The sequence below is a fragment of the Myotis daubentonii genome, chromosome 3 (assembly GCF_963259705.1).
Source record: "Myotis daubentonii chromosome 3, mMyoDau2.1, whole genome shotgun sequence".
NCBI classification, from domain to species: domain Eukaryota; kingdom Metazoa; phylum Chordata; class Mammalia; order Chiroptera; family Vespertilionidae; genus Myotis; species Myotis daubentonii.
Window position 1 is genome coordinate 169281561 of NC_081842.1, and position 25616 is coordinate 169307176.

Consider the following 25616-nt stretch of genomic DNA (forward strand, 5'->3'; position numbering starts at 1 on the left):
ACACCGTGTTTATTGCCAGGAAATTTCTCTTTGCTCTCCCGCTGGAGAACATTGAAAGCCCCATGTCTGTTATTGTCCCCTTGCACTAGCCACAGGTAAGAGGATTTGCATCTCTGATTTAGGAAAGGGGGTGTGAAGAGGGTGATAAGTTCCTCCTCTCCTAGCTCATCTGTGGTTTTCTAGGGGTGACTCTCAGAGGTAGTGACTCCAACTATTGTTCATGCTCAGTAGTGGACATGGGTCCCAACTGGAGGGCTTCCTGCAGGTTCCTGGTAATTTTCAGGGCTACCTCCTTCAGTAGCTCCGAGTCAGGAGCATCAGCTCTTTTTTTTTCTTTCTTCTTTTTAATATATTTTTATTGATTTGAGAGAGGAAGGAAGAGGGAGAGAGAGACTGAAACATCAATGATGAGAGAGAATCATTGATCAGCTGCCTCCTGCTGCCCCCTACTGGCAATCGAGCTTGCAACCAGAGCATGTGCTCTGACCTGGAATTGAACCCACCACATTTTTTTTAAAAAGTGTCTTTTTTTTTATTGATTTTTTAGAGAGAGAAGAAGGGAGAGGGAGAGAGAGAGAGAGAAACACTGATGAAAGAGAAACATCAACATCGATCACCTGCCTCCTGCATGATCCCCCATAGGAGGATCCAGCCTGCAACAGGGCATGTGCCCTGACTGGGAATCTACCAGGGACCTTTTGGTGCCTGGGACGATGCTCAACAAACTGAGCCACACCAGCCAGGGCAGGAGCCTCAGCTCTTTTGAGTAATGGCTTCTAGAATATAATTAGTGGCTTAGGGCCGTGGTCGGCAAACTGCGGCTCGTGAGCCACATGTGGCTCTTTGGCCCCTTGAGTGTGGTTCTTCCCCTTAGGAGTACCCTAATTAAGTTAATAACAATGTAACTACCTATATAGTTTAAGTTTAAAAAATTTGGCTCTCAAAAGAAATTTCAATTGTTGTACTGTTGATACTTGGCTCTGTTGACTAATGAGTTTGCCGACCACTGATCTAGACAAGTCTCAACTGGGCTGACTGGGCACTTCAAGTCTCTGCCACGTATCTGTTCCATGCCAGTAGGCTACCTCAGGAATGTCCTCATGGAGATGACAGGAACACAAGGAAGAGCAAGGCCTCTCGAGTTGTAGACTTAGAAGCACTATACTTGCACTTCTGCTTCATTCTATTACCCAAAGCCAGGCACATGGTCAAGTCCAGAGACAGAGGCAGAGGACACTTCAAAGTTAAATGCCCAAGGGAGTGGATGCAGAGAGGGTAAAAGATCGTTCAACCCATCAGCAAGACCTATCAATTCTACCTTAGAAATGCTTTCCACACCTGTCCAATACTCCTTCTATCTTATTGCTACACCACTTCAGTTCACCATGATCTCTCTTACCTATCACGACCTGACTGCTCTGTCCAAATCTGTCTTGTCCATTCCTTCTCAGACCATTCTCAATGCAGCAACGAGAATAAACTTAAAAAGAAAACCTGCTCTGACCACTCATTTAATTAAGTCTGCCAAATGGTTTCCTATTGTTCTCAGGATAAAGGTGAAAATCCTGAGTAAGGCCTGAATTGTTTTCAAGTTTCTATTGAGGGGTTATTTTAAAGCAAATAGGTGAACCTGGTGAAAGGGAGAAAGAGAGTGAAGAGGGAGTGTGGGAAAGAGAGGCTTTGTAATGACTTCCCTGTGAGGACAGCCTGGGACCCCTTTCTCCAACCTCATCTCCTTCCATCCTTTCTTTCACTTTATGTTTGGAACACATCATAATTCCCCAACTTGTACACTATTTCAAGCCTCTGGGTCTTACTGGGACTGCTCTGTGTCCAAGTAGAGTTCTTTTTCCCTCCTTTTGGTACGGATTCAAAACCCTCTGCCTTTCTCCTTTCCTTCTTCCAGGGAAAAAGCAGAGAGGAGAAAAGCCCTGATTGGTTTGGCTCAGTGGATAGAGTGTGGGCCTGCGAACTGAAGGGTCCCGGGTTTGATTCCAGTCAAAGGCGAGAGAGAGAGAGAGAGAGAGAGAGAGAGAGAGAGAGAGAGAGAGAGAGACAGGATGAGGGAGAGGATGAGGGCGAGGATGAGGGTGAGGATGGTTGGGTCACAACATGAGGAACTGTATTTAAAGGGCCAGAAGGTTGAGAACCACTGTTCTAGTGTCTTGTACCTCAGGACCAGCGCTCAGGTTCCTCAGTGGCTTGACAACTCTTGGTTTTCCTCAGCACCACCAATAGAGAGCATCTCACAGCAGAGCAACAGAGGACCCGCGCTGCAGTTCTTCCTAAGTCTGGAAGTCTGTGCTCTCTCCTCAGACACCAACATCTGGGTGTGCTTGAGCCAGACAGTCCCATGGAACCAAAGTTAATCTAGAGAGGGCTGGCTGAAGGCTACCAATAGGCATGACCTAATGCCATGTTATTCTTCTTCCCCATTTTTAAGCTAGTCTTCATGCAAGTCACAAATGGTTTTTCCAAAGGTACCGGTAATGAAGTTTTACAAGTTTTACTTTTCACAAGTAATTTTGGAAAAGGGTGCATATAAGAGGTTTTTCACGGTGTTAAGGTCTGACCTTGTCTTTCTGGTTACCTAGCCTATACGCCGCTGGGCATAAACTTACAAGTGCTCAGAAAGTTAGTCTGCAAGGCCAACATGTAACATTCGAACTTTAGAGGAGAAACTTTATATGGCTTTTTAATGATGAAGGTGAATGACTGTGACAGTCTCGGCGATTGTAAATGGAGATACCAAAATAGAACTTGTCTTAAGGGAACTGCGACTGCAGTTTATGAAATATGCTTTTCTTTAAAATTCTGAAAAATCCTGGCTTTAGCTGATGCTAAGAAATTGGTTTCGAGGAAGGCCATATCTCAAGTAAAAATGGTATACATTTTTTCTGGTTAATCCTCACCCGAGGATATTTTTTTCATTGATTTTTAGAGAGAGTGGAAAGGAGGGGGAGAGACACAGAGAGAAACATCGATGTGAGAGAGACACGTTGATTGGTAGCCTTGTGCATGCACCCGGACCAGGGCTGGGATAGAGCCAGCAACCGAGGTAAGTGCCCTTGTCCAGAATCGAATCCAAGACCTTCAGTCTGTGGCTGACGCTGTAACCACTGAGAAAGCTGACCAGGGGAAAAAATTGCATACTATTACAATTATAGGTCAAAATACATTGGTTAAATATTATAGAATATAGTATTTTCATGCTTTCACATAATTATGAAAGTTCAAAGTGTTTCTGGAATAAAAACTGACTCACGAAAATAACAAACACAGTCACAGATTCAATTGTTTCTGAGGGGAAACTTTTTTTTGCCAAAAATGTGGCAAATAATATATTTTTTCATGAATCAAGTAAAGTTAATATGAAAATATGTGTGGTTTATACAAGTAGCAACACATATACACAATAGGCTATTTACTTAGTCCTTGTGATTATTAGAAGACTCTACACATCAAGGATGAAGGTATTATTAATAGTTTTCTGTTCTATGGATCAAAAGTGTGATGACAAAATAATTTAAGATTAATTGCTGAGTGTCAAATCTTAGGCTTTGAACAATTTGCCATGGGAAAAACTGAGGAACTTATATGCAGAAGAGATGTGTCCTAGGGCCATTAGAAACTAGAAGATGGTGGAGGGGGAAGGAGGGAGAGAAAGAGGAAGGAAAACGGGGAGGAAGAAATAGGGGCATTGGCAGCTGAATATACTGCTTTGTTATATGACTGGACTTTAGCCAACAAAACAATGAAATGTAAGCTTCATAGCAAATGTAAAGGAGAATTGCTTTAGAAACTGAGCAAATTTGAGCCCCCAAAGATAGGGATACAAATAAAAATTCTCAGGCTGACCAAAGTCCTCTAAACATTTCACAAAAATCTTATGCATAGATGTTTAAAGGAATCACAAACTCTCACACATTTTTAAATAATGTTAATAGCAAAATAGGAATATTTGGTTGCATTGGTAAGATATTTACTAATAATGCATTGGAGCACTAAGAAGACGAATAAAACCCATAAAAATTACAATGTGATTACAAATATCTTAGTGGCAACATAATGCAGATGATCCTAACAGAAGAAATACACGTTGTTTGCTCTCTAGACTTGTACCATAGTTTTAGGTCATTATAAAGGTTTATTTATTAGGGAAAAGAGTATTTTTTAAAGATACTATTCTTTTGATTTGTTAAAAGCATTAGAAAAGTAAGCAATTTGTTGCCTTTTATCTGAGATTCCTGTTAAAATGAGAATTTGACTAACGAATATATATATATATACTAGGGGCCCGGTGCACGAAATTCGTGCACTGGGTGTGTGTGTGGGGGGGAGTGTCCCTCAGCCCAGTCTGCCCCCTCTCACATACTGGGAGCCCTCAGGCGTTGACCCCCATTACCCTCCAATCGCAGGATCGGCCCCTTGCCCAGGCCTGACGCCTCAGACAGAGGCATCAGGCCTGGGCAGGGGACCCTCATTTCCCCCCATCACTGGTTCTGCCCCCAGCCCAGGCCTGATGCCTCTGGCCCAGGCGTCAGGCCTGGGCAGGGGACCCCCAGACCCCTCCGATTGCTGGCTCTGCCCCTTGCCCAGGCCTGATGCCTCGGCCAGAGGCATAGACCCCCATCACCCTCCGATCGCCTGATCGGCCCCTTGCCCAGGCCTGATGCCTCCGCCAGAGGTGTCAGGCTTGGACAGGGGACCCCCATCTCCCCCCGATCACTGGCTCTGGCCCCCGCCCAGGCCTGAGGCCTCTGGCCCAGGAATCATGCCTGGGCAGGGTACCCCCATCTCCCTCTGATCGCTTGCTCCACCCCCCACCCAAGCCTGACGCCTCTGACCCAGGCTTCAGGCCTGGGCAAGGGGACCATCATATCCCCCCAATCCCCGGCTCAGCCCCCCGCCCAGGCCTGATGCCTCGGCCAGAGGAGTTGACCCTCATCACCCTCCGATCACCAATCACCGGATCGGCCCCTTGACCAGGCCTGAGGCCTCCGGCAGAGGTGTCAGGCCTGGGCAGGGGACCCCCAGCTCCCCCGGTTGCAGGCTCCGCCCCTGCTCAGGCCTAACGCCTCTGGCCTAGGCGTCCGGCCCGGGCAGCGGGGACCCGCAGCTGCAGCGGCCCCGCGATCGTGGGCTCCGCTTTAGGCCCAGGCAAGGGACCCCTAGCTCCTGGGACTGCCAGCTTCGACCGTGCCCAGCTCCCATCGCTGGCTCCACCCCTACTTCCTGCTATCACTGTCCAGGGCGGAAAAGGCGCCTGTTCTCTGATCATGGCTGGGGGGCAGGGCAAAGGTGGCCCCAGGGCCGCCTTTGCCCTGCCCCCCAGCTCTTAGCTCCCCCCTGGGTTTCCAATCACTGTCAGTGGCAGGGGGCTTCTTCCTGCTTTCCCTTTCACCTCCCTGCATTGTGCCTACATATGCAAATTAGCCGCCATCTTGTTGGCAGTTAACTGCCAATCTTAGTTGGCAGTTAACTGCCAATCTTAGTTGGGAGTTAATTTGCATATAGCCCTGATTAGCCAATGAAAAGGGTATCGTCGTACGCCAATTACCATTTTTCTCTTTTATTAGATAGGATTTGTAGTTTGAGGCTGATCATCATGGGTGGTTACCTTTAGGGGGATTTGAAGGTAAAAGTTAAAATTGTGTCTGACTTTGGTTACTTTATAATTTTTTTTATTAGTGGCTCCAGTAATCCAATTATGCTCTAACTAACCATCTCTGGGATGTCTGTCTATTGCTTTCTGTTTACTTCTTGGTGAAATTCTCGAGTTTTTAAAAAAGTCTCTTTCATTTGATTTTTATATTTTCTTTTAAAAGTAAATGATCACACTCCTTCACAAACTGTATTTCCAGATTTCTTGTCTTTGGAAAAAATCAAAGAAATATTCTTTAAAGCCTGTGTTTAATATGAGACTTCAACGGGTGGTGGATATTTGGATTGCTGAGTTTTATACAGTTTTCTGATTCCTTCAGAGCCCCTAAGAGCTTTCCTCCTCAGCTTCACATACAACCTAAAACAGTAGAAACTATTGAAAACAGGAGTGGGTAACTGTAGGTGGCTCCTCCCCCCTAGCTATTCCTAAAATAGTATCACTAATCAGCTTTTTGATTATCACCCTTTAGGCTTCCTCAAAGCTCTTTCAATTGTATAATTTTTTGACACTATCTGCATCATTTAAAAATAATGAATTGAAAAATTCAGTCAAACCTTTTTTTGTCATTTGTGCTAAAATAAGGTTTTAAAGTGAAAAATTGTTGTTTTAATTTTTAAATTTAACTTAATTTTTCCATCACCTTTTATCCCCTCTATGCCCTCTACCACCTCCACCCCTACTGCTCCATCCCCACAATCACCCCACTGTTGACCATGTCTATGAGTTCTCCCTTTTTCTTTTTTGCTCAATCTCTCCACCCCGCCAGCCTCCCCCCTCCCAAGCTGTCTGCTCTCTATTTATGAGTCTGTCTCTATTTTGCCTAGTAGTTGTTTGTTTTGTTGTAAACTATATTCAGTCAAATTAAGATTATTTTAGATTTAATATGGTTTTATTTAATGCTAACACATTGTACCTCATACAATAATCCTAAACAGTTATTATTTACTTACTGTTTATTCTAACTCTGGATTTATCTTTACATATATACAATCTGGTTACCGACCCTATACACCACTAGACATAAACTTTATCTTTATATTCCTATGTGTGTGTATATATATATATTCTCTCTCTCTCTCTCTCTCTCTCTCTCTCTCTCTCTCTCTCTCTCTCTCTCTCCTTTTTACAATAACTCATTCTAAATTCTAATCTACTATTGTAACTTCCCAGCATAGTTCTAGGACCTTCAGGTAACTTGATGTCCAAGTCTTTCCTGGAAATCTATTCTCACCTGATTGTGCCTCTTCCTCAACTTATCCAAATGATACTAGGGAGGGTTTAAGTTTGAATTTACAGAACTTAAGAGTTCTCATGATTTCTTTACACAACCAAAAGAGAAAAATGACCCAAGAAAAGTGTTTTGCAGCTACTTGGTTTTATTTTTTACTTGTCTTAGATTCCTCATATCTGTTTTTATGTTGCTTTTTTTTTTTAATCTAAAGGTGTTCACTCCAAACTCCCCTGTTCCTTCTGATAAATGTCTAATATGCTAAGTGTCCAGTCATCCATTTGGCCATTCAACCAATCAAAGTGTAATATGCTAATGATATGTATGCTAAGGCTGTTCAACTGCTTGCTATGATGTGCACTGACCACTGTGGGCAGACACTGTGACCAGTAGGTTAGCTTGCTGCTGGGGTCTGGCCAATCAGGACTGAGCAAGATGGGCCGGAAACGCCCTGGAGCCCTCCTGTGGTCCCTCCCCAGCTGGCCAACCTCCCATATCCCTCCCTGGCCTCGATCATGCACTGGTGGGGTCCTTCAGCCTGGCCTGCGCCCTCTTGCAATCTGGGACCCCTTGAGGGATGTCGAAGAGCCAGTTTTGGCCCAACAGCGAACGACCGGTCACTATGATGTGCACTGACCACGGGGTAGACGCTCAATGCAGTAGCTGCCCCCAGTGGTCAGTGCGCCCCTACAGGGGGAGTGCCGCTCAGCCAGAAGCCAGGCTCATGGCTGGCAAGCACAGCAGAGGTGGCAGGAGCCTCTCCCGCCTCCGCGGCAGCGCTAAAGATGTCCGACTGCCGGCTTAGGCCCACTCCCTGTGGGGAATGGGCCTAAGCCGGCAGTTGGACATCCCCCGAGGGCTCTCAGACTGTGAGAGGGCACAGGCTGGGCTGAGGGAACGCCCCCCCCAGTGCACAAATTTTATGCACTGAGCCTCTAGTTTTTAAAATAATTTCCTTTAGTTAAAAAAGAACAAAGGATTTGGTTCAGTTAGTGATTACTATCTCTTAGAGAGACTTGGACTCTGTAGAATATAGCAGTCTTTTTTTTAAAAGAAAAAAATTTAATCAGAAAAATTACAAGAATTTAAAAGCAAATTTATTTATTTATTAATTAAATCCTCACTCAAGGATATTTTTCCATTGATTTTTAGGAGAGTGGAAGGGTGGGGGAGACACACAGCGAGAGAAACATCAATGTGAGAGAGAAACATGGATTGGTTGCCTCCTGTACAAGCCTCGACCAGGGCTGGGGATTGAGCCTGCAACTGAAGTACATGCCCTTGACCGGAATTGAACCCAGAACCCTTCAGTCTGAGGGTTGATGCCCTATTCACTGAGCCAAACCAGCTAGGGCTAAAAGCATATTTAAAACAATTCTGACATAGTCTCACTGAAGCATCTTTTGCTTTGGCGATCCCTCTTGGTTTCATGCCATTGTTGAAAGCTCTCAGGCTTGAGGGCAGTACTTCTCATAGACAGAAGCAAATCCGAATCCCTGGTACTAAAGTAATTTAGTCTGAAAGATGGAAAAAATCTATTGTTTTGGTCATACTGTTATGGACACTTTTGGTGACCTGCCAGATTCCCTTTATCAGACTGCTGCTCTCATCCTGCAGGTGCTGCCCACAGCACACACCTGACACTTCTCTTGAGAATTACCCTCAGCCTGGGGCCTCCTCGTTGGGAAATGCTTGGCAGGCTGCACCCTCCCGGCTGGGAGTGGCTCGCAGCCAATGGCTGACTGATACCGTGGCGCAAAAGGTGAGAAGATGCTGTAGTACCAGCGTGCTCAAGAGCACTCTGTGAGCAAGCTCCCACTCAACCTACATCTGGGCTTAGCTTCTTCCTCTGCCCTGTCTTACTTCCCTCAGTCCCTTAGAGATTTCACTGCACAGCCATCTCAGTTAACCACTGCCACAAAATATCCCCATCTAGGGAAACTAACTTTAGACAAATAAAAATGACAAAATTAAAGCTTTGCAGCATCATCTTGCCTAGTAGAAATATGTAGATTCTATATTTTGCCTACCAGTGATTTTTGGAAGCCAGAGTCAGGAGATAAAATGCATTTCCCGCCTCCCCTAACATAGAATAACTTTGGGGGCAGAAAGGGAAAAAAAGTGAATCGTATTTTTATTACATACTTTATATTATTGAGACATATCCTAAATGTTATCTGGGTAAATTAAAAAAGTTAAAAATTATTGCCACAGGCAGACATCTAGCAGCTATTACTTCTTTTTTTCTTTTTTTTTAAAATAAATATATTTTTATTGATTTCAGAGAGGAAGGGAGAGGGAAAGAGAGAGAGAAACATCAACGATGAGAGGGAATCATTGATGGGCTGTTTCCTGCAAGCCCCCTAGAGGGGACTGAGCCCGCCACCTGGGCATGTGCCCTTGACTGGAATCAAACCCAGGACCCTTCAGTCTGCAGGTCAATGCTCTATCCACCATGCCAAACCAGCCAGAGCAGCTATTACTTCTTATTTATCTTTTTGTTTTGTTTTAGTTCTATTAATTTGGGGTTTCCCAAGAATCCTAGTTGGTTATAACCTTTTCAAGCAAGAAACTAGAAATACCATGAGGTCCCTGACATGCCACTTAAAACATGTGGTAGTGCCTGACCTATGAAACAGGAGGTCACAGTTTGATTTCCTGTCAGGGCACTTGCTCAGGTTGCAAGCTTGATGATTGGTAGGGGGCATGCAGGAGGCAGCCAGTCAATTATTCTCTCTCATCATTGATGTTTCTATCTCTCTCTCCCTTCTTCTCTGAGGTCAATAAATATATAATTAAAAATACAAACATGTGGAGGCAACTTTTTAAATGGAATATGAAAGATTTTACACACTTCCAAAAGATTTATTTGACTCTCAGGAATTAACTTTCTCTCATTGGGCAGGGCAGGCTGAGGGACCCCACTGGTGCACGAAGCTGTGCACCGGGCCTCTAGTACGCATATAAGATCTTTGGTTAATCTCTTCCCACCCTCCTTCCTCCCTGCTTCCCTGTGAGATTCATCAGTCTGTTCCATGTTTCCATGCCTGTGGTTTCTGCTCCTGCCTTGAGCATCTGCCCCCTGGTGGTCAGTATGTGTCATAGCTACCGGCTGGTTGGCTGGTCGGTTGGTCACTTAGGCTTTTATATATATAGATTGCTGAATGAAAATGTTCCAGTAGATGGTATTTAAAATGGTATTTTTTAATCACCTTATTTTTTCATATGAATGCCCCAGTGATATTATCCTAAAAAACCATGACTATGTTGTTGTATTTTATTATATTCTTTCATAAGCTGAAATCCATGTCTTCCTTATATTATAATGTCTAGACACCAACATTTCCAATTGGCTAAAGCAGCGGTTGCCAACCTTTCAGACATCATGGACCACCAGTGGTCCACAGACCATTGGTTGGTGACCGCTGGGCTAAAGCACACTGCCATGACTTTTTTAAAAGTTTCTTTTAAGTGGTGATTCCTTTAGGAATCCTATTAAGAGGAGACTGTGAAGACTACATTTCTCTCAATGTTTCTGAATAGAAGACTCAGGATGTTTTTTCTCAACATACAAGACAAAGACAGAATAGGCAAAAATTTTATTTTTTATTTTTTAAAAATCTCACTTTTACTGTCCTCAAACAAGTAAGTGGCATTGTGAACCCCACATTGCAATGCAATTAAGATGCAGCTAAAATAATCAATTGTGTTGTAAAATAATTTATGCTGGATATTTATTAAATATTCAGTTTTACATATCAAAAACACCTATTTCAGTCCCTTCCTAAGTTTAGTCCAAAATGCTATATATAAACAGTATTATATTTATCCCTTGATCCTTAATGTTACTTTCATATAAAGCATAGAATCTCCAAATTACTTTGTATTATGTAATCACTTGAAGTAGAATTAAGGATGGGGCAGGTGTATAACATATCATAAAATGAATTTATATATGTCTATATACATATATATATATATATATAAAATATATCATATTTGTCTAATAGTGGTACAAAATGAAGGAAATGGGTTTATGGAGTTTAATATTTATGTTGTAAATATAAATCATAGGCTGTGTAGAGTTCTAGATAAATGTGTTTGCTAATTTTAATTTTTATACCCATGGAGAATACATGACAGGAAATAGACATATTGTATATCTATTTTCATAAGCACATCTTTTGCAACCTTTTGTCTATGATTCATCTAATGTCATGAGTCTGAACAAACCTGGAAAATTATTCTTGTGCATTTTCGAATTTGCCACTGCCAAGAATGCCTCTGGGCATTGCTATCCCCAAGTAAAGGTATCAAATAAATGCTTTGATTTTGTACTTCTAATCTTTCTTCTCTTCTTAACATAATTATCCTATATAATAAAACCCTAATATGCAAATCGACTGAACGGCGGAACAACTGCCAGAATAACTGGTTGCTATGATGCGCACTGACCACCAGCTAACTCCTGCATTGAGTGTCTGCCCCCTGAGAGGGAGGCGATGGCAGCGGTGATCAGGCGATGGGGATGGCCAGCAGGTGGTGACAGGCTGCCAGTCAATGCAGGTGCCAGTGGGGTCCCCGATCGCTCCGCCCGCTGGTCTCCCCATGGATGGCCCTGATTGCTGGCCAGGCCTAGGGACCCTACCCTATGTATTGGGAACAGTCTCTTAGTTTTAAAAATTAAAACCTGGCAAGGCTACTCTAACACTACAAAACCAGGATGATACAGCAATGACATGCATGGACTCTATTTTGCACATTTTGTGCTCAGCCCTGATCCTGACACTTATAACTATGTGACAAAGCCAATTACTTAACTTCTTTCTGCTTCAGTTTTTCCACCCATAAGATGGGGAAAATGGTACTACACTCTCAGAAGGGTCATGTTATGTACTACTTTTTATAATCAGGGCAAAAAAATGTAGCTGCCCATACAACAACAAGAAGCCTTTCACCTGTATGAAAAGTATGGTCACTGGTGCATGCAGTGTTCTGGATTGCAAGAGGGATGTCTGACTGCTGGTTTAGGCCCAACATCCCCCAAGGGGTCCCAGATTGCGAGAGGACGCAGGCCGAGCTGAAGAGCCCCGCCCCTCCCCCCCCCCCCCCACACACACAAATTCTTTGCACTGGGCCTCTACTAAAATTCTAACATAATTTTATTTGATGAAATATGCATCTCCACACAGAAAAATGTCCTATTTTTTCTAGGGGTGGAAGGTGGGATGCAAAGAACAGGGACTTAAATCCTTTGCTGGCCTTTTGGCATCTGGAGTCATTCTTTTAGAAGTTATGTTGAATAAGATATTCCAGAATATTTATTTATTGGTTTATTGGCGATTATATTTTATGTTTGCCATGCCTCCAGGATTCTTTCTTGGCTTGGAATTTTACTTGTACCATAGGCAAATTAAGACCTAAAAAAGAGCATGAATTTGTTTCTTCCATTATTTCTGCATCTACATGTAGATTGCCCAAATCAGTGGAAGTACAGGTTGGCTCTCTAAGCATCTTCTGGGTATGAGTGTTTATGATCACACTAGAGAATAAGTGATTCTTTGACCCCAATGCCGAAGTATGTATATTTCCTGCTATCAACTGTTTCAGGCTATCTATAATATAGTTTTCATTTTGGTCCTATGACTAGATAACTGTTCATAGACTGTTCAGTGCTATACATTTCGAGTATATAGAGGAAGGGGGGGGCTTTGAGTTTTCTTTAATATATTTAAACTCTAGGAGCTTAGTCCTACCTCCTTAAACGAGGCAAGGAGGGATATCAGTCCCCGAATGAAGAACTATGTGAACACATCATTAAAAATTCATTAATTTGAAGAGTCTTGGGCTACTTTAGGTTGTTTCTAACAGCTTCCAATTAACCAATACAATATTAAAATTGTATTGGTAAATTACTGGCATTTTGCAATCATGAATTATTATTTTATGAACATTTAAATACAGCAAAGATTACTGTGCTTTGTTCCATTGGCATAATCACCACTGTAATGATACCTTAGTCCAAAAGTTTTATAATTCCTAGCAATCCACTGTGTACAGTATGCTTCCAATTACCTAGAGAATACATGCTGACTTCCAAGGACTTGTTGAAGCAAATATCTTGACTACGACTAATTAGAGGACTCTGTAATACTTTTAATATTAGAATATCATGTTAGTCTCAACTCAATAGGGTATACATTTGTCATGTGGTTCTTCTGTTAAGTGGCATTTGCAGATAGAGGCATGAATCATAGTGCGTATTAATGGAAAAGGGTTTGGAGTCAGATCAATTTGGGTTCAAATCTTGTCTGATCAGCTAAATCATCTTGCACAACTTAATTAACCCCTCTGGGCTTCAGAAAAAGGGGGAATAATAACATTCAACTAACACAAGTTGTTATGAGGATCAGATAACTTCATGGATATGAATAACCTAATATAGTAGACACTTAATAAAAGGTTATTATTTTTATTACTTTGATTGCTATCATCATCTTTGTTGGATCAAAATCTTTCACCTCTCTTTAGTAGCTTGCTATCTCGACAGCAATGCTTCTCTGTAATAATAAACCTCACCATGGATGGCTTCCATCCACTTTAGTGGGAGGGCAGAGGCAAGCATTAGGGAGGGCCAGTTTTAACCAGTTTTCTCTTTCCAAGTCAAAATAATGAATTCCATGATGAGTGAATTGGGTTGTTCAACTACTAAACATTGTTTTGACAATTATATGAACTACAGGACTAATTGTGCTTCGTCCCTTTAACCGGAGGAGACAATGCTTGGCTAGTACTGCTTTGGGTTCTTTAAGAGAAGTTAGGTTTGCAAGATCAGGTCCTGTTCTAAAGCTCTCAGTCGGGCTCAAAACAGTGCCCGTATAGGCTTAATCCTGAATTCTCCCTAAAGCCTCAGTTAACTTTTGGGCTGTCCCAAAGGTTTTTCTACAAGAATCTTAATGCTACTACAGAATATAAATTGGGAGTTCTGCCAGATTGAACAACACAGCTCACTTTTGCTGTAGTCCCACACTCCCCGCCTTTTGGGATGACAACTTCATGCTTTCCTTATTTGGCTATATGCCAGGTAGTCATTTGTGTGCTATCTCACAATGACCCTTGGCATTGGGCTGAAACAGTGGTTTCCATCAGTCATAATGTAGATAATGGAACAAATCTATTTGGCTACATTAGTAGAGAAAGTCCTAATGCCTCTAAGAAATTCAGATATCATGGATACTTAGATTTTGAGTGGCATTACAAAACATTCAAACATTCGTGAACAGTAAGTAAAATAACATAGTTGCTTCTGGGGATATTTCTAATCCATGACTTTTTTATTGGAAGGGAGTATGGCTCATATTAAATTTAAACTTTTGCATGACTAGGACTTCTTACGAAGGATCCACCTCCAAGTCAGGTAGTATCTGTTGAATTTAAACAACTATTTAATTTGTTTCTCTCATTCTCAGCTGTAAATTAGCTAACTCCTGAAAAAACAATGTTTTGTTTTGTTTTTTCAGAGAGAGATATTTTTAAAGTTCATTTTCTTACTGCTTGGTATATTCTTTTTTTTTTTAATGTTCCTACTGATTTTAGAGAGAGAGTAAGGGAGAGGGAGAGAGAGAAACACCAATGTGTGAGAGAAACACTGATTATTTGCCTCCACCTTGACCGGGGATCAAAACCTCAATCCAGGTATTTGCCCTGACCAGGAATTGAACCAACTGAACCACACTGGCCAGGACAATCCTCTGAACACTTTAAAGTAAGTATCTACTATGTGTTTGGCATGACATCAAAGTAGTCAATAAATTAAGAGCAGTTTTGAGAGTCTTCTGTTGATTTGGAACTTTTAATGACCAATTTTGCAATAATAGAGATTCACTTTTCAGATTGTGAAGTGTTTTAGAGAGTAATCAGGAAAAGCAAAGTGCTTTTGAGGGAAAATATTTCAATGGACACATTATACAATTCAAGCTCTATATGTGTTACATTTAACTAAAAGAGCAAATTATAAAATTATCAAAATAGTTCAGTCTCACTAGAGCCATCAAAATGTTACAAATGAGAAACTAAAGTAATAGTTATAAAGTATTCAGACTCCTCATAATGGAAGAATTACAGGCAATTATTTGAAAGCCTCACATCTACTGTTTCCTCCAGTTGAAAATAACAGTAGAAAGGTAATAGCATTTAGACATCTTGACAATTTAGCAATCTGTTCATCCTTAATTTAAAAATATTTATTACCTTGTGACTTCTAACACTGTATTGAAAGATGTTTATGCTGGTGCGAAAGGAAGAGAAAAACATGTCCTTTTACTTTCAACTATCTTAAGAATGATAAGGTTACTAACTTTTCATTGAAAGAACTCATGGAGGACATGTAAAACCAAAGATCAAAAGAGGGGTTAAGAAGAGGAAGATAATTATTTGAGGCTTTTAAAAATACTGTTATGTTTCTAATAATTTTGAACTTTCATACTTTTTATCTTAAGATATATATATATTTTTAAAAATATCTTTTATTGTTGATAGTATTATAGATATCTTCCATTCTCCCCCTTTTCCTCCTTCTCCTAGTCCAGCCGTGGGCAAACTATGGCCCGCGGGCCGGATCCAGCCCGTTTGAAATGAATAAAACTATTGAAAAAAAAAGACCGTATCCTTTTATGTAATGATGTTTACTTTGAATTTATATTAGTTCACACAAACACTCCATCCATGCTTTTGTTCCAGCCCTCCAGTCCAGTTTAAGAACCCATTGTGGCCCTCGAGTCAAAAAGTTTGCCCACCCCTGTCCTAGACCCTATCCATCCCCTTTAAGGTATATTAATAATTTATTAAAATTCAGTAAACAGGTGGTCCAACTAAACCAGGGGTGGGCAACCCCTGGCACGCATGCCAAACATGGCACGCCAGTAACTTTTGCTGGCACGTGAAACCCTCTCTTATAATCTTCCATTTACAATTTTTTTCTTAATATTGACTTTTTTATTTTTCAGATAAATTCAGTGTAGGTGCATCTTAGAGAAATAAATAATTTTACATAACAAGTTATCTTAACCCCTAGAGTGCCAGGGAGCGTGATCGTGCTCCTGGCTTTTGCCAAAAGTGCAGGGAGCGCTATCAAAGCTTCGAAATGGCGTCCAGTTCTAAGTCTGCTTTTATTAGTGATGATGATATTGCTAAATATTTCAATGTAGTAAAGGTTTCCTTAAGTTTTTGAATATGTAACTTCATTTACTTGCGATTCATAATTTTTTTCCTAGACTGCTGTAAAATCAGCAAAAATGCCTTGGCAATTTTAGCATAGCTCCTAGGATATTGGTTGGCAATCAAAGGGTTAAAGACCATAGACATGGATTGAGGAGAGAGGGGAAGAGAAATTTCTATGCTTCTGCCTTAACTCTCCCTGCCTTCCTAGATTCGACCAGTGTTTTGGTTTCATCCACATACGCTTGTGAATCTTTGTTCTCAGTGATGATTTTTTTTAAGTCTCGTAATAGGAATAGCCTGACGGATGAAAGTAGTAGCTCATGCATATCTCTGAAGGTCACTAAATATAAACCTGATGTAAAATCTCTGTCATCAGTGATGCAGCACCAAAAGTCCCACTGATAATATCAGACAGAGTCAGAAAGGTTTCTGTCAGACTATCAGTGTACATGTATACATTAAAAAATAAATGTATTTTTCATCATCACATACTGTGTTTTTGTCGCTCGAATGCATTTTATTATGTCTTCAAGCTCTTCACATATGTACACCTTAAGGGCTATCAAGTAGGCATAACATGTTCTCAAAAAATTAGGGTTGGCACGCAGAAGAATTTTGAATCAGAGATTTTGCTGGTTTTGGCACACACTCACAAAAAGTTTGCCCACCCCTGTACTAAACCATGAATATTTAAAATCTATTAAGTTGATGGTTTTCCTCAATAGCATTCCAAAATAAAAATGCTCATGCACAGACTTTTGTAACTGACATTCCCCTAAATATATAGGGCTGCCTCATACACATTCTTATACATAAACTAGAGGCCCAGTGCTCGTATTTGTGCACTGTTGGGGTTCCCGGCCTGGCCTACGCCCTCTTGCAATCCAGGACCAGGGGATGTCGGATAGCCGATTTTGGCCCAATCCTGCAGGCCTGATCCAGACTGGACGGAGCCCAATCCTGTGCATTGAGCATCTGTCCCCTGGTGGTCAGTGTGTGTCATAGCAACCGGTCCACTGGTCCTTCGGTCATTCTGTCACTTAGGCTTTTATATATATAGACTAGAGGCCCAGTGCACAAATTTGTGCATGGGTGGGGGCCAACTGACCTACCCCAATTGGGGCTGATTGGGCCAGACCAGCCAGGGGGAGGGGCTGTGGGCAATTGGCAAGCCTGCCCCACCCTCGATTGGAGTTGGGGGGCTGATTGGGGGTGGGGCTGGCTGGGGGGAGGGGCCATGGGTGGTTGGCCAGCTGGCCCCATCCCTGGTCAAACTCCTGGTTGAATTTCCAGTCAAATTTCCAGACAAGGGGACAATTTGCATATTAGCCTTTTATTATATAGGATAGCTGCTCCAACCAGCTGACTAAAGGAGCGCCCATCTATGGTCACTGAGGATTTCCGTCCAGTCTCTTCCATCCTAATGTGTATAGTGTCTTCCTTTGGTCCAACCTCTTCCTCTCCCTCTTTTTTTTCCTCCAGAAAAGAAAGGAAGGACATAAAGAATGGTAGGGCTGGGCCAGTGTGGCTCAGTAGTTGAGCATTGACCCATAAACCAGGAGGTTATGTTTTGATTCCTGGTCAGGGCATGTGCCTGGGTTGCAGACTCGATCACCACCGGGGGGCATGCAGGAAGCAGTCAATCAATGATTTTCTATCATCATTGATGTTTCTCTCTCTCTCTCTCTCTCTCTCTCTCTCTCATCTTCCTCCCTGAACTCAATTAAAAATGTTTAAAAAAGAATGGTAGGAAGCAAGATTGGGAAGAAGTGGAGGAAAATAAGGGATTAAGAGCCCTGTTTAAGGCTACAGAAATCTCCAGAGTAAGGACATCAGAGATTTTTCAGAAGCAGGTCTTATGATCAGAAATTGATGTGTGGGTTATTTTTTAAAAAAATATATTTTATTGATTTTTTTTTTTTAGAGAGAGGAAGGGAGAGGGATAGAGAGTTAGAAACATCGATGAGAGAGAAACATCACTCAGCTGCCTCCTGCACACCCGCTACTGGGGATGTGCCCGCAACCAAGGTACATGTCCTTGGCCAGAATCGAACCTGGGACCCTTGAGTCTGCAGGCTGATGCTCTATCCACTGAGCCAAACTGGTTAGGGCTCGAGGGTTATTTTTTTAAATGCTGAGTAGAAAGGATCTGTACCAGGTTGTAACTTATAAGTAGATAGAAAGCCTGTGGAAGTTGTATTCACATTAAATTTCTGGCTTTCTTCATCACCCTAAAGTTTTCTGATGCCACTTAATGCAATTAAATTTGATTAGGTCAAAGGCAAATAGTTTCAATTATCATCAACACTAATAAAAGAGAAAAATGGTAATTGGCGTACGAGCTACCCTTTTCATTGGCTAATCAGGGCTATATGCAAATTAACTGCCAACTAAGATTGGCAGTTAACTGCCAACTAAGATTGGCAGTTAACTGCCAACAAGATGGCGGTTAATTTGCATATGTAGGCACAATGCAGGGAGGCGAAAGGGAAAGCAGGAAGAAGCCCCCTGCCACTGACAGTGTTCGGAAACCCAGGGGGGAGCTAAGAGCTGGGGGGCAGGGCAAAGGCGGCCCTGGGGCCGCCTTTGCCCTGCCCCCCAGCCATGATCGGAGAATCAGGTGCCTTTTCTGCCCTGGCCAGTGATAGCAGGAAGTAGGGGTGGAGCCAGCGATGGGAGCTGGGCACGGTCGAAGCTGGCAGTCCCAGGAGCTAGGGGTCCCTTGCCTGGGCCTAAAGCGAAGCCCATGATCGTGGGGCCGCTGCAGCTGCGGGTCCCCGCTGCCCGTGCCAGACGCCTAGGCCAGAGGCGTCAGGCCTGGGCAAGGGGCCGATCCTGCGATTGGAGGGTGATGGGGGTCAACGCCTGAGGGCTCCCAGTATGTCAGAGGGGGCAGGCTGGGCTGAGGGACACTCCCCCCCACACACACCCAGTGCACGAATTTCATGCACCGGGCCCCTAGTCAAATTATAATTACTAATTGATTCAAAGCTGAGAGTATTAAACAATGATGGTAGCAGGACAGGTTATGTGGCTTAGGATAAACATTTTAAAATAAAAAGTCAGGTGGTCCACCATGGGATCAGACAGGCCAGATGTGAGCATGGGCAGCACGTTGGATGTTCAGGCAATGACTGTGGTTAGCATTGGGGGTGGTGGCCAAACTTTACCTGTGGTTTGACAAACAGGTGTAAGCACCAGAGGAGGACCAGAATTCCTCTGTCATGCTAACTCTGATTTTCTCACAGAATTTTTATTTTCTGTGGTTTAAAGTTCTATGATTCTATTAGTGAAATACTTTACAAACATGATGAATTAAAGAGATGTCAGTCAACTGGCCCTGGCATTGAATCATAATTTAATTATTCTGTTTCTACGAGTAAACATCTTCTTAAGTAAGTGGCTTACAAATAAACATTTGGACACAACTGATTAGAAATTGCCTGAATAACTTTCTTTATAAATATATACAATTGTGAACAAAACAAAAGGCAAAAACAAGTTTCCTTTCTAAGAGAATGCTTGCATTAATGTATTTTTATCCTTAGGATTTGTCAAGCACTGCAGTGAATTCTTTTTCCCAGGGTTGAAAAAGTTTCTAATTGGCTTTATAGTTAGCTAGCTTATTAAAGCACAGTAAAAATCTTAACATTTTTTCCAACCTTTTTTTGTTTTTGTTCCCTGCAGTAAAAGACTGTTTTTCTAATTAAAATTGTCAATAAGAAATTCACTTCTTACCTTGTCAGAAGGTTTAAATGGATTTCCTTGTCCGCTAATTCCACCACTGATGCTAAATCCGAGGCCAGGATTCTTTTCTATTCGCACACAAAACTATGTAAAAAAGATATAAAAAGGTAATCAAATGCAAATAAAAACTAAATATCTTCAAATAACTGCATCCCAGTAGGAAAAATTCACATTTTACTTAAGTTCTCAGTGACAGTTTATATTAACTTGGTACACAAGACAGGTATAAACTCTGACAAAATAGTATTTAGTGCTTCTATAGGCATCAGTTATGAATGAAACTAGCTTGAAATTACCTGGCAAGCAAACATTAGTAAGTATTCATTCATTATTGTGTGCAAGACTAAATTTTGATTAACAGCTTTTAAAAATTAAAAGCCTTATAACAAAAAGATTGTGAATTATTTAAATTATCTACTTTAAATGCACACATATTCTAACTAATTTGAAAGGATGTATAAGTAAGTAAAAGAAAATTTGCAAATGCAGAGTTAGGGGAAAATATGGCTCTTTAAGTTGCTACCACTTCCTAGGTGAGTAGTACAATTCATCTCCTTGGTAGATAATTCCTTTGTTTAGAAACAGTGGGACTTTTAGCTTGAGAAAGGGGAGAACTTTTGGCCATAGCTTGAGTTTGGGTTAAACAAAGAAAAAGGGAAATACTCAGTAAAAAGAGTTTTGGATTTAGCAGCAGTTTCTGGCAAAGCTATTAGGGGTCTTGGAGAAAGAGAACACTGAAAAAGAAAGAGGTCAAGAACGTGGAGAAACGACTTGTGACAGGGAATAGTCAAGAAATATCTAGGACTGGAGGGCTAATAGTTTAGTATTCTGTGCTACATTACCTTCCCAAACCCAAAACCATCAATGAAAGTCTGTTAAACACAAGATCCTTGTGCTTCATAGAGCTATGGGAAAATGATGGCATTGGGAGCAGGTCCACCTTGAGATAAGACTGTAGTAAGGATGATAGTCTCTATAAGAATTGATACAAAGAATGTAGATCAAGAATTCCATTGGCAGGAAATGAGTACCAGGAATGATCTACAAAAACTCTGTATAACAAACTTAGGAATTCTTGCTGATCATGGGTTGGGGATGTGTGTGTGGTCTGTAGTGAAAATGCTAGTTTTCTATGAGTAATGAGATTGGGGCCCCCAGATGACTGAAAGACATAGAACCCACAGTTGGCAAAAACTTTGGTTGCGTAAAGAAAGAAAACTATTTATTTATTTATTTATTTGTTTAAAGTTTTCCATATGTCTCCTTTTTCCCTGATTGACAGCCCCCGGCCACTCCCACCCCTGAGCACAAGCCCCCACCGCCTCAGTTTCTCTGTCTGTTGGTTATGCTAATATGCATACATACAAGTTTTTTGGTTGATCTCTACCTCTCCCCCTCCTCTGACCCTTGTCTCTGTATCTATTTTTGTTCATCAGTTTATGTTGATCATTATATCTCACATATGAGTGAGATCATGTGATATTTACCTTTCTCTGACTGGCTTATTTTGCTTAGCATAATGCTCCAGTTCCATCCATGCTACTGGAAATGGTAAAAGTTCCTTCTTTTTTATAGCAGCATAGTATTCCATTGTGTAGATGTACCATAGTTCTTTAATCCATTCATCTGCTGATGGGCACTTAGGCTATTTCCAAATCTTAGCTATGGTAAATTGTGCTGCTATGAACACAGGGGTGCATATATCCTTACTGACTGGTGTTACTGGTTTCTTGGGATACATTCCTAGAAGTGGGATCACTGGGTCAAATGGGAGTTCCATTTTTAACTTTTTTGAGGAAACTCCATACTGTTAAGAAAACTCTTTCTTAAAGATGATTGGAAATGTTTATTTTCTTAAGTAGTTTGATGTTTCCCCCAGCAATCTTGCATAGCCTATTAATTTGCTTATGGGCAAATGCAAATGTCCAAAATGCTCTCTATATTTTTATTTTTGAGGTATCTTTAATTGCTAACTCTTAGATGGTTCAAGGCAAATTTGAGCCTTATTCCTGACTTAATCAGCATATTGTGAGTCTTTAGGAGCTAGGTCAATTAGGCTTGGCCATTTAATGGAACTATTCTTAATTCACTGTCATATTTCATAATAATGAATGGAACATTTAAGTATTACACAGTTCACTTGCAACACAAAGGCAAAAACTATCTGCTAATGTAACTTTTATGGTAGAGTCAGTAATGAATAGTTTCTAAATTATGGGAAACTGCAATTGCCAGAAGTACTCTCTAAGATTTTTATTTTAAAGATACGTTTAATTACAACTTTTCCTTGAATTGAGCTAGATTTCTTAAAAACTGGTTATCATGCTGTGATAGAAAGTACAGTTTATAACAGTTTTGTATTTATAAGGCTCACAGTCTGTAAATATGAACATATGATAACTTGATGCAGCTCCAAGGAATATTTTAGCTTTATTCAATATACCAGTTTACCCTGTATTCCTTTTTGGGTTGTTATTGGTTAACTAGAAGCCCGGTGCACAAAATTTGTGCAGGTGAGGGGTCCCCCTCAGCCTGGCCTATGCCCTCTTGTAGTCTGGGACACCTCGGGAGATGTCCGACTGCCGGCTTGTGGCTGGATGGCCTTCTGCAGCTGCATGGCCTGCTGCTTGAGCTTCAGCAGCTGCTGCATGTGTACGGGCTGGGATACAGGGTCTGTCCTATGAACACCATCGAGTGGGTGAGTCAAGTGTGGAGGCAGGCTCACCCTGAGTTCCCTACACTTCCCTGAGTCACTGAGTTGTTCAGACTGACTGCCTTCTACAGAGAACGGCACCAGGATCAGGCCTTTGCCAGCAGTCGGACATCCCTCTTGCAGTCTGGGATCCCTTGGGGGATGTAGCAGTGCACCAAGTGCAGTGCACCAAGAGAGGAACCTGGATTCCGGCCAGGTACCACGCCTCTCGCACTCATCCTGCCTGCTGCGCCCGCTGCTGCCTCTCAGTAGTGCTGCTGCGCAGTCGGGAGAGGCTCCCGCCATGGTAGCTGTGCTTGCCAGCCCTGAGCCTGGCTCTGACTGAGCGCACTGACCGCCAGGGGGTAGCTCCTGCATTGACCATCTGCCCCCTGGTGGTCAGTGTGTATCATAGCGACCAGTCGTTCTGGTCGTTCTGCCATAATGATCGCTTAAGCTTTTATTACTAGTATATAGATTAGAAAATGAGAAGAATGGAACTTACATGATTTAAATATACTATCTTTGTGTTTTCCCATATTTCTGTGCATTTCTAATTAAATTATTTAAGATTTAGGTTATTTCTTTCTAATATAAAAATTTTATATTGCACAATGTAATATATAGAAGGTATATTTCCCCAGGCCACTAAAAAACCTGAAAGGAAACTTATGCAATATATTTACTTACAAAGTAAATTGTTGCGAATACTTCCTAGTCCTTCTCCTGCAAGGCAGTGACTATATCCATTTTATATTATTGTCAATCTGGAAGGCACTAAAAATCTAAGGAAATAAATTTCACATGTGCCAAGTAGATGAAGAACTGCCTCAATATATTTTTTAATATTAGAAATAATAAAGATGACACTGTGATTTTATAAATGTGACAACCATAAATTCTTATCTGAAGCCAGGCTACCCTTGGGCATATTGTGGTATGGCTAATAGGTTGTGTTGTGACTGTTGTGTCCCATAAAGCATGTCAGAGAGAGTATTCATCTCACATATAAAGAGTTCCACCTGCGTGGGAAGGCCCAAAGGGGCCATGAAAAGATGAGAGAATATCTCACAGCCAAGAAGCAGTCAGAAACTGAAGAGAATTATCAAAGGGGAAATACAGTGTTCTCGCAAAAAGTCAGATCTAGGAGGCTAATAAGTAGCTTATTTAGTGAGAGTCAGCATTTCAGTTTTTTACTAAGATATTGAAAACAATGAATGAAGATATAAGCAGCAGCCGGCAGTCAGTGGTGTATTTGCTTCTTTCAGAGTCTGTTTTCATCATGTGACTTCACTTGAAACTTCTGGTCTGTGCCACAACAGGCAGTATCTTAGATCATGCACTAATTTATTTTATTTTTAAATATATTTTAAAAATTAATTTTATAGAGGAAGGCAGAGGGAGCGAGAGATAGAAACATCAGTGATGAGAGAGAATCTTTGACTGGCTGCCTCCTGCATGCCCCCCAGTGGGGATCCAGCCTGAAACCCAGGCATGTGCCCTGTCTGGGAATCGAACCATGACCTCCTTGTTCATAGGTCAACACTCAGCCATTGGGGCACACTGGCTGGGTTTGTTGCTAACTTAATAGGAAGGTTTGGACAAACAATTTGGGCTTTGGGTTAGATACACCTGGGTTAAAATTACAGCTTGACCAATTATATTTTTCACAAGTTACTTATTTTCTTTGTACCCTGGATTATTCATTTGTAAAAAGAAAATAAGATTATTGTGAGGATTAAATGAAAGAGTACGTATAAGTGGTATCAGCTCTATAATTGTTGGGGCCTGATACAAAATGTAAATGTGAGGCTCTTTGTCAAAAGATTATTAAGCATTAAAAGTTAGAGACAGCAGAGCATTAAACCAAATGTGGGGCTCTTCTAAGTGCAGGGCTTTTTTCATACTTAAGTGCCTTCTATAGAATGTTTCAGTGTTTACTTCTCAGTTTGAAAGGCACCTGATATTTCTAGAGGGGGTGAGTCAAAACACTTGCAAGCGACTCTAAATACAAACTCTGAATCATGATGTTTTACATTTAATAAGCAATACCCTGGCTGGTGTGGTTCAGTTGGTTTGGTCCCGTGCACCAAAATGTTGCTGGTTCAATTCCAGGTCAGGGCACATGCCTGGGTTTTGGACTCAATCTCCAGCAGGGGGCATGCAGGAGGCAGTCAGTAGATGCTTCCCTCTCACATGGATGTTTTTCTCTCTCTCCTTCTCCCTTCCTCCTCTCCCTGCCAAATAAATAACTTTAACAAACACATAAACTTTAAAACTAGTAATCCTCTCATTAGTCAAACTATACAATGTTTGTGTTATTGGAGGGATAATGTAAAAATAGTCTTTAAATTTAGAGTGTTTAGAGCAAGTGCACGCTAATACTAAACTTATTATTCAAGGTAGGTGAAAATAGAGGGCATTGATCTCGATGAATTTTTAAAAATATAAATCTTTATTGTTTCAGTGAATTTTTAAATGCATTGATTCTCACAGAAAACAAACACATAGCTGCTATTAGGACTAACCAAGTCAGAGAATGAAGCTGAGGTTATAATATTTGTGAGGGAGAAGATATGAGCAATTTTTAACCTTCTAGATGTCTTTAATAAAGCATAATTTAAAACTTCATTAACTTTTTAGAATCTCTGAAGAATTAAAAGCCTCACATCATTACCTCATTAAAGGCACCTGTCTGATATATTTTCCCTTAAATCAAATACTTGGCCTAGATCAAGGCGGGATAGAGAAAAAATTATTTTTAAAAATATCTATAATTCAGAGAATGATTAATACATAATCTCAGCTTTAAGAGGGTATTAAGAAATAGAGGACCTGTCTAGACCATTGAGATCCAAATAATAAATGGCTCTTAACAACAGAAAGGGAAAAACTAGAAAATGAAGATAATCTTGTCTGATACATTCAGAAAATAAGGTGGATAATATGTGAAGTTTTGAGTTAATAATAAAGTGAAACCTTTATATACCATATTAAAGGTTTAGTGAAGTCAGTGGGCAAAATCAGCTTTGCCTAATTATCTGAATTATCAAAAAAGATACATT

The 25616-nt window shown here is 41.2% G+C and overlaps 1 protein-coding gene across 1 annotated transcript in view; it reads right to left on the reverse strand.

Annotated features, from left to right (window-relative positions):
- LRRC7 (leucine rich repeat containing 7) overlaps nucleotides 1-25616 on the reverse strand; it is a 495371-nt gene that overhangs the window by 17807 nt on the left and 451948 nt on the right. Inside the window, exon 25 of the mRNA XM_059689215.1 lies at nucleotides 19851-19943. Coding sequence (XP_059545198.1) covers nucleotides 19851-19943 — 93 coding nt within the window. The remainder of the gene's footprint in view (nucleotides 1-19850; nucleotides 19944-25616) is intronic.